The sequence below is a fragment of the Ascaphus truei genome, chromosome 19, assembly GCF_040206685.1.
Source record: "Ascaphus truei isolate aAscTru1 chromosome 19, aAscTru1.hap1, whole genome shotgun sequence".
NCBI classification, from domain to species: domain Eukaryota; kingdom Metazoa; phylum Chordata; class Amphibia; order Anura; family Ascaphidae; genus Ascaphus; species Ascaphus truei.
In genome coordinates, this window is record NC_134501.1 from 2,894,587 (window position 1) to 2,904,327 (window position 9,741).

The 9,741-nt window shown below is 47.9% G+C and overlaps 1 protein-coding gene across 3 annotated transcripts; it reads left to right on the forward strand.

The window, feature by feature from the left end:
• The first annotated feature begins 18 nt into the window (after positions 1-18).
• On the forward strand, positions 19-9,212 carry CCNE1 (cyclin E1). 3 transcript variants are annotated; one of them, XM_075576312.1, is made up of 12 exons: positions 97-166; positions 1,787-1,837; positions 1,955-2,051; positions 2,160-2,228; positions 3,125-3,276; positions 4,101-4,236; positions 5,957-6,103; positions 6,216-6,311; positions 6,956-7,090; positions 7,178-7,289; positions 7,366-7,523; positions 8,434-9,210. In XM_075576312.1, the coding sequence occupies exons 2-12, from the start codon at positions 1,824-1,826 to the stop codon at positions 8,551-8,553; spliced, it is 1,236 nt and encodes a 411-aa protein (XP_075432427.1). In that variant the 5' UTR covers positions 97-166; positions 1,787-1,823; the 3' UTR covers positions 8,554-9,210. The 3 variants fall into 3 exon arrangements, with proteins under 3 accessions (XP_075432426.1, XP_075432427.1, XP_075432425.1); XM_075576310.1 differs by lacking the exon at positions 97-166 and adding an exon at positions 523-941 and having other exon boundaries at positions 8,434-9,212; XM_075576311.1 differs by lacking the exon at positions 1,787-1,837 and having other exon boundaries at positions 19-166; positions 8,434-9,206.
• The last annotated feature ends 529 nt before the right edge of the window (positions 9,213-9,741 follow it).

Sequence of the window (9,741 nt, forward strand, 5' to 3'; positions counted from 1 at the left end):
CCCGCCCCCTCCCAACAAACCCCGCCCCCTTCCCGCGCGCCGGTGCTGGGCTCGCGGCGCTTATAACCGGGAGGTGAGGGGGGGGGGTGGAGGTGCTGCGCGGTTACCCGGTGGGATTACAGGCGGGAGTAAGCGGCTCCGGGAGGTGCGAGAAGCCGGCGAGAGAGTGAGTGAGAGGCGCCTGCGGAGGGGGGTTTGAAAGTGCCGCCAGCGCGCGGTATAAAAGGGGGAGCGCCAGCGTCGCGCGGTATAAAGGCTGAGCCCGCCAGCGCAGGGCGGCCATCCGGAGCCGGCAGCTGCTGCAGCTACACGCGCGGGCCACGTCCCCCTCTACACCCGCCACCCGCATCCTACCCCATACACCCGCCACCCGTATCCCCCCCCCCATACACCCGCCATCCGTATCCCCCCCCCCCATACACCCGCCATCCGTATCCCCCCCCCCCCATACACCCGCCATCCGTATCCCCCCCCCCATACACCCGCCATCCGTATCCCCCCCCCCCCCATACACCCGCCACCCGTGGACCCTTTCCTTGTACTATTCACTCCTTTTATTATACCCCTATATCCGCCATATATAGCCCTAATTCTCTCCCTGCAGTGTCTCCTTTCCCCCCCTAACCCTTCTCCATAGTGTCCTGCCGCCAGACCCTTCTCATTCCCATACCGCCGGCCCTATAGTATCCTGCTCCCTGTATAGCACATTACTGCCCCCCACCCCAAACTTCTCCTACCCCTGCTCTTGCAGGATCGAGATCCCTTCTACCAATACCTCCATGCCCCTATAGCAGCCATACAGGTCTCCATGCCCCTATAGCAGCCATACAGGTCTCCATGCCCGGTCTCTCACACACAGGCCTGTCCCACTCGCTGCCCCCCTCCCTCACACAGCTGCCCCCCTCCCGCACACAGCTGCTCCCCGAACCCCACTTGTTTAGGTAAGGACCGGGCGCGGGCAGCCGCAGTGGGGTTGCGCCCGTTTGGGGGTCTGCATCTGCCTGCCCCCCCCCCCTTCTTACTGTCTCGTTTTTTTTGGGGGGGGGGGGCTGGGGTAATGTTACCCTAAGGGTGTTGCTATTAGGGGATGTGACCCATGCTGCAGCGCTGTAACCCTTTCCTGTCTGCATGGGCTGGGTACAATTATGTGGGGGGGAGGGGGGAGCTGCACCGATCTATGGGGGAGGGGGAGACCTGCCGGTTCTCTACCCCCCCCCCCTCTATGGGGGTTATACATAGAATGCGAGAGGGGGTGCAACAAATAACCCTTTCACTGCTGCAGCGATGTGTGGCTCCTTCAGGGCCCAAGGCTTGCAGCCCCTGTGCGGGTTACCCCGGCACCCATAGGGTGTTGCATTTTTTTTTGGGGGGGGGGGGGTTGTAATTGTTTTTTTGGGGTAGTGCACGGCCTTTTTGTATAGGGTGGGGGCTGGAAAGCGCCTCTCCCCTCCCCCTCTATAAAGGTCTCTGCGGCCATTTTCACCGTCTTGTTTCACTTAGCGAGGGGGGGGCACAGTTCATACATAAGGTCTCCGGGTCGGGGGGTGGGGCGTGGGGTTATCCTGCAGGGGGGCGTGGGGGCAGGCAGTATTTCGGGTGTGGGCTCTCAGGCCTGTCTCTGCTGACTTCCCCTCCTCCACCTTCCCGGCGCCAAAGCTTAGTGGGGCTGGGGAACCTCTACCCTGTACTGCCCAAACTGTGGGGGTCCCCATCATTTCTACCCTGTACTGCCTAAACTGTGTGTGGGGGGTCCCATCATTTCTATCCTTCATGCTTTGCATTGCAGGCCAGAAGCCCCCCCTGCACCCACAATACCCAGTAAGATGCCAGTAATGAGGTATGTGTCTGCATGCTGTTTGCAGGGCATGCCAGCCATAGAACCCCACAGTAATCCGTGGGCATTGGATCCTTCCTATTGCTTATGTATTTATTTCTGTAAATGAATGTATTTTAGCCACCCTGCAGAAGAGCTCTGTGCAAAGGGAGCAGGCACCGCAGGCTCTGCAAGCTCTGCAATGCGCCCAAGGAAGAGGAAGGCAGATGTTGCTATTGTAAGTTCTATACAAAGAGCCAGGAAACTGTTTGGGCTCCTGAATGAATGTAACTTTATGCATTCATTTTGCACATCTCATTTATTTTTTTATTTTTCTGCTCCCTAGTTTTTGCCAGATCTTGATGAAAAGTTGGACAAACTGGAAATGAGCAAGAAAAAGCAATGTGAAAACAGGGTAATTAGCAATGGGGCCTGGAAATGGGGTCTCAGCATTTCATATAGGTCATGCTTATTCTAATGCAGGGGTGTTCAACCCACCCCCCAACAGGTCAGGTTTTCAGGATATCCCTGCTGCAGCACAGGTTGCTCAATCACTTTTTTTTATTTAAGAAACCCTTGATTATTGGATTACAAATAATTGGTCTTAAAGTAATCCTTCATTTTTTTCTTCTTAAATTAAACTGCTGTTTTGTGCTGTAAAAACATGAATAGGCCTATTTTTATAACTTAATAAATGTGATTTTGGGTTAATCAAGGGAGGTTATACTTGACAATATATATTGTAGTTGTAAATAGTTGGAGCTGAATTAATCTAAAATTGGCACATAAAGACAGTTTCTATCTTGTTTTTTTTATATATATATATTTTTATTTAACTTTACACATGTAGGCCTGAAAGCCTAATTGTGACTTGTGCTACAAATCCAAACATACATTTGGTCCTATACCACACTACAATAGGAGGCACTCGCACTACTTCAACTGCTGCTGGGAAAATGTAAAATGTCACAGCCTTGTGCACCCTTTCTATACCTGTTCCTGTACACTGCTTTAATAATGAAGCATATTAATTGGTGTTAAAGTTAGACCTGTTTCTATTTCATTGCAAACACTCCACGGCCAAACGTTCAAATTGGGAGCAACCAGTAGACCCATTTCTATGTGCTCTAGAACTATAAAATGGTGTTTATGAAATCCATGTTTAATGTGGCACAGTATGTGTATTCTTTAAGCTTTCAATAGTTTTTAAGTAGTGTGCACATAAATGTCTGTATAGATGGTATAATTATGAGGGGTTTTTTTATCGGCTACTTGTTATAGAAATGTCTTACGATTTTATTTTTATCGTAGGGGCCTCAGAGCACTGGAACCGTCTGTAAAAGCCCCCACAAGTTAATTCCCACACCTGAAAAAGAAGTGCACGAACCACACCCTGCCGGCTTTGCTCTTTTTGTACCTCTGCGGTTCACTCCCGTCCGAGCCTCGCCTCTTCCGTCTCTGGGGTAATTCACTTTTTTTTATACCTGGACAAACTCACCACTGTGCTAAGTCTCTAACGGCCCATGCAAGTATGTGTCATATGACGAGTGTACGTATCTGAATCGATGTGGGATCTTATGTTGGCCCATTTTTAGGACATTGGGCCAGTGACTTGTTTTACTAATGCTAAAGAAATTCACTGACCACTTAAGTGCTTGAATGGCACTCAAAATATGTCAAAACAAACACAGAATGGGACTTTCGGGCTGAACTGAAAATTAAGATGGCGTCCATAGGGCAATGTAATGGGTAGCATCCCTGCTTGCTAAAAATGGCTGATCTTGCAACAATCTTTTCTTAAATGATGTGAATTGTTCTGTATATTGCATTGAATGGGACTGCTTCATAAATCTTTGCGTTATGAAAAGATAAATAGTTGGAGCATGTAAACTGTGTGCCAAATTCATCAAGCAGTATTAATGTTTGGCGGTTAATACCAGGTCGCTGCCCGAGTCTACCTACTTAGTTCTAAGTTTTGTTGATGGCGGCTTCAAACAAATCATGTGATTTTGTTGGAATGTTCTATCAAGGAATGGAAACTGCGTTCTGTATTAATACGTCTTTGGTGCACTGAATATTACACATGCCCATCTCCACTATCACCAGGGCTGCTTTCTGGGCTTGTCCTCCACTCCTAAAATAGGGTATGAGAGACTTGGGCTATAAAGTGTGTGTATCTATATCTGTCTCACATTAATGGAAACGCAACAGCTAGAGTTTATTATTGCACATTTTGAGAACACTTATGCGTTTGCTTTATTTTATTTGCTAACTCTGTTCTTTGTAGCTGGGCGAACAAAGATGACGTGTGGAGAAACATGCTGAACAAAGAACGTGTGTACGCGAGGGATAAGAATTTTTTACAGAAGCACCCTCAGTTGCAACCTAAGATGAGGGCAATCCTTCTGGACTGGCTCATGGAGGTGAGGTATTTGCCTCAACAGCGGGCTTCAGACCTAAGCCCAAGACGTGGTTTATCTATGAGGCGCATATATTTATTTTTAGAAAACAATGCACATTCTTAACTCTTAGGCTGGGTCCATACTGCTTGCGTCCAAGTGGTGTCCGGCTGCGTGATGCGGGTGCATTTTTTGGCCATGCTAGATGCGCCGTGGGGGGCGTGTCTAGGGATGTCATGGAGCTGGTTTGACCTCATTGGGCAAACCTCTCACGTGACCTGTCCGTCGCGCTGAGAAATCGGTTTCCACTGGTCCACGCGCGCCCCCTCCTGCTGTCGCGCGCGGCCTATGGCGTGATCAATGCCTTACGGCATTGATCGCGCCGTGTGCAGCAGCATGGGCTCAGCCTTATTCGTTTATCACTTTGATCTAGTTGGCATTTAAAGCTGCACCCCCATGTGCACCCCCATGTGCTTAGCTTGTCTAATGTTGCTATCTTGCCCACTGATCATTGTTATGGTGTTAACCTTTTGATTGCCTAGAGGGGCGACCCCCCCCCCCCATTCTCCCCCCTTGCACCACACAAAGCACATTGCTATCCTGAGTTTGTGGCGTTACAGATACTCAGTAGTGACTCCTCCGCCGATTAGGGCAGAGTTCAGTGTGATCTCCCCGTGGAAAACCTGCTGAGCCTGTTGTGGCCCCTACATCATGGGGCCCCTGGAGTACCAGACCTGTGACGGCTACGTAGTGAGGCACTCAAAGAGTTAAAAAATCATTATTGTCCCTATCTGAGGTTTGCATAGTAACCTATAGACTGGAGAGCTAAATATTTTTAAGTGCTTAGGAATGGAGCAAGGGATTTTAACAGTAAAAACTGTTAGGTCTCGAAGATTAGAAAGAAAATGGCTTTGCTGCCGCTTCTGTGCTTTTTAACACTTGGGGTTCCAGCACTCTTGTCACGGGATCGCTTCCGTCACTGAGGGGAGGAGTCCTCTCTCCGTTCAGATTGCGTTCTGTGCTCCATAGGACAGCGGGTCACAATGTTCCCTACTGGAACGAGCAGGGTTTTTAGAAGTAGCCGCTACATCTCGGACCCCATGAAGTAGTAGCTATGTCTAGGGGGGCAGTTCAAGGGTTAAACTCAAGCTAGTTTGTTACAGGACCGGTCTTTAGAACCCCCCCCCCCTCATACTGACTGCCTTCTGTGACCAGCTGGTTTTGCTATGTGAGATTACAGGCGCTGTACTGTAAGAAGCCTGTGTAATGGTGCTTTGATAGATATGTCGCGCTCAGCTGTAACCTTGGACTGCACCTGAAAGCGTCAGTTGTGGCCATACTCGATTGTATGCAAGTAACAATCCATAAGCCATTGGGGCCTTTACAAACTAAACGTTTGCCAAAGCAGTTCAGTTTTGTGTTGGTTTGGCTGAAAATTGTCACTAGCTCTTTGGTTCATGTCAGCGGTGCGAGATGTTTTTTTTTGGGGGGGGGGGGAGGGGGCGCAGGCGGTTGCAGAGGTCCCGTACTCTTCCCCCAAGGCCTCTGCAACCTCTGAAGCCGGCTGAACCTCAGTAAGTAGAACACGTGACATGGCAACGCGGCATATGACACCACGAGGTAAAGGAGGGGGGTGCACCGACAGGCGAGTGGGGGGGGGGGGGCACAGCAAATAAAGTTTGTGTGCCCCTGTCCTGTGACATGTCTGTAAGATTCCTAAATGGCAGTTTGTTTTTTGTTTCAGGTTTGTGAAGTCTATAAACTTCATAGGGACACGTTCTACTTGGCACAGGATTTCTTTGATCGGTACATGGCAACGCAACAAAACATCGTCAAAACTAGACTGCAACTTATTGGCATTTCTTCTTTGTTCATCGCTGCAAAACTGGAGGTTTGTGCATCGTGTTTTTTTTTTGTTTTTTTTGTTCTGAAGGGTAGTTTAACTTTTTTTTTTTTTTTTTTTTCCCTCCTGTCTTGTAAACTTGCTCATCTCTCTATTCCAGGAAATCTACCCTCCTAAATTGCACCAGTTTGCTTACGTTACGGACGGTGCTTGTACAGAAGATGAAATTCTGTGTATGGAACTGATCGTGATGAAGGTAAAGGTCCCTTATCTGTACATTTAAATCGGGGGCAGCCAACTCCAGTCCTCAAGGGCCACCAACAGGTCAGGTTTTCAGGATATCACTGCTTCAGCACAGGTCGCTCAATCAGTGGCTCAGTCAAAGACTGAGCCACTAATTGAGCTACCTGTACTGAAGCTTGGACTGATTGAGTCAACTTTGCTGAAGCAGGGATATCCTGAAAACCTGACCTGTTGGTGGCCCTTGAGGACTGGAGTTGCCCACCCCTACGCTAGTCTATTATACAGAGCGGGCTGATTTGGCAGAAAGCTCACTACATAACAAGCTTGCTGCCAAAGAGTCCTACAAAGCATACTCTACAAAAGGTTTAATCGATGTTTGTGTACAGAAATGTTTAAAGTAGCACCCCCCCCCCACCCCCACCTCAAAGGGGGGGTTCCCCTGGAGCTCAGTGCTGTTCTTAGCTAAGATAATCGCGCCCATTCCAGAGATATTTACCTTTATTTCTGGCTTCAGCACAGGTGGCTTAGTCTGAAGCTGGGATGTTCTTGAAAACCTGACTTGTTGGTGGCCCTTGAGGACTGGGGTTGGCCACCTCTGGTTTTTGAACACTTGCTAGTGGGTTTTCTTGCATTTTAACTGCAATTTCTTTTCTTTAGGATCTTAAGTGGAGCTTAAGTCCAATGACAGTCGTGTCTTGGCTTAACGTATACATGCAGGTTGCCTATCTAAAAGAACTTCATGAGGTCTTACTTCCCCAGTACCCGCAACAGATGTATGTAGAAATAGCAGAGGTGAGGCATTTTTTAACATCTCTCGGGCAGTATATTTGTTGGGCATGTTTCAGTCCATTTACAAGACTGTTTCCTGCTGTGTTCCAGCTGCTGGATGTATGCGTGCTTGACATTGGCTGCTTGGAATACACTTACGGCGTCCTTGCTGCCTCTGCTTTATACCACTTTACATCCTCTGAGCTAGTCCAAAAGGTTTCAGGTATGTGACTCTAATGCTTTCTGTTGTTGCTTCCTGCGGGACAAGGCCACATACAATAACTTTGCTTGGCTTACAGGTTATGAATGGAGCAAAATGGAGGAGTGCGTGAAATGGATGGTCCCGTTTACTCTGGCTGTGAGAGAAGTCGGAAGCTCAAAAGTCAAACACTTCCGTGGCATTGATCCTGAAGATGTGCACAACATACAGACGCACACACGCTGCTTGGATCTTCTGGTGAGTTATCGCTCTAATCCTCTACCATTCTGTGCTTATGGAAAAACCACTTAATATGCAGTCTGTCCTCATTCAAATGGCTGGAAATTGAATATTTATACTCCTTGCTGCACAGAAAAGCATTGGTCTTGCATTTTAGCAGCTATCCCTTCTCCAATTGTTTTTTTTTTTTTTTTTTTTTTTTAATTTTGGGTAATAGTCATTTTGCTTCTAGTCTGACATTTGGGGAGACAATTCATGATTAAGTACCAGCCAGCTCGGACCAGAATTATGGTTGGAAGGCAATTTTGTAACCATTGTGAATGTTTTGGATTGGTAACTTTGGTTCGTGGCCATCTATAAATTAATGGCCGGATTATACTTTGTGTAAATTCAAAGCAGAGGCAAAGTTCTTCAAAACATTACCACTACTCCAACCTGCACAGGAAATTCACGTCACAACTCCTGCATAACATGTATAAGAAGTCTGTTTCTGGATCCCTTTCCGGCCTCTTGCAGTTGATGGGAGTGTTTTTACGAGTTTTCCCATTTAGCAGTAGTGACTCATACTGCAATTGTCCCTAATGCCATACATAGTGTTTGTACCCTGTACTAGCCTACACTGCCGTTAGATGCTTGTCAGTTTTGTGTGTATTTAACTGCAACAGCAAACTGTACGGACATCAGCAGTCTAATGTAGCAAGAAGAAATGGCTCAGTGGTGTTGCCAGCAGATAACCAATTTTGGGCGCTAGCTGCTTTATATATAGACAATCAGACTATCTGGTTTGTGGTGGGCGATCTACATGGAACATGCTGAATATTTGTATTTTACTTATTTATTTTTTTCCCACTTGCTGCATTTGGGTGACTGGTTAGACTGCCGATACCATTATCGCCTGTTTATAACCATGTATTTCTTTCCCTCTCAGGAAAAGGCTCACATGAAGCAGGCCATGTTGGCGGAAGAAAATAGGACTTCACCGATGCCAAGTGGTGTGCTAACACCGCCACATAGTAACAGGAAACAGAAATCTGCTCTTCCAGACTAAAGGCTGTGTGGGGGCGTGTGCCCCGTGTGCACGGAATTACACTATGGAGGTGCCTGCATTCGTTTTCAGAATGTTGCAAAGTGAGATTTTTAAAGGCTTTTATAGACTTTCTGGGGAAACGTTCGCCTGAGTGGTCAGAGGATGCCTGTGTTTTTAACCTGAGGTTTTTTAAACTAATGGGTCCGGTAACCCGCCCACAATACGGACACGGAGATGTGCTCGGAATGCTGCTAGAGGGTGCTACTTAATGACGACAAATGAGCTGCTTGATGCCAAGGAAAGTGACTGCTACGTGGCTTACCTGGGGACCCGTCACGTGGGCGTCTGGGGGCCCAGGCAGACGAGAGCAGTGACTGGGAACCAGCTCATCAGTGCAATTTTATCCTATTTCTATTTGGTTTACAACATGATGCCATTTTTACTATTAATGCTGCTACTCTTGTATATCTTTTTAAATAAAGAGGCTGTCTAAGACGGCAAGCTGTGTCCTTTCCATATTGTATCTTTCCACTGGGGCCTTTTCTGCCGTGTTAGTGGACGAATATAATGGGGCTGTGCTTAAGGGATGGTGACTTGGCTGAGGTTTTTAATGGGCTGCTGCCTTCCGTGCCACATGATTTCGTGGGTTCTGACCTACATCCATGGATATTTTAGTTCTTTCTTTACCATTATATGTTACAGGTGTCTCTTGCATTATGGGGTTATAATTCTAAATGCAGGTACAGGGCTTAATGGGACCTGCTGCTGCCAAGGACAGTCGCCATTTGTTTTGCCCCTAGGGCAAGTTATTACCATTAGGGGTTAACTTTAGAGTAAAGGGTTAAGGAAATGTGTTACAGCAGAGGTCCCCTGTCCATCACTAAAGGGTTCCCTACAATTTTCAGGTAATTTGAAAATTGAACCAAATTTTGAAGAATTTGCAATGCAACTGATCTCAGGCCTCGGTCCCGCTGCGCTCGTTGGCGCGGGCGGCGGGTCGCGAGTTCCCCCACCAGCAGGGGAATCCTCGCGAGCCGGTCCCCACTGGCTGCACAGCTGATTACACGCTGTAGCGCGTCAGCCGCTGGAGACACCAGAGAATGGTGTTTTCTAGCTTTGACGTGTGTGGCTGTGAGCCAATGGGGAGGAGAGGCTTCGGGGAGCGGGGAGGAGTGTGGAGGGACAGCAGGTGAGTGCCTTTCTCTGTGT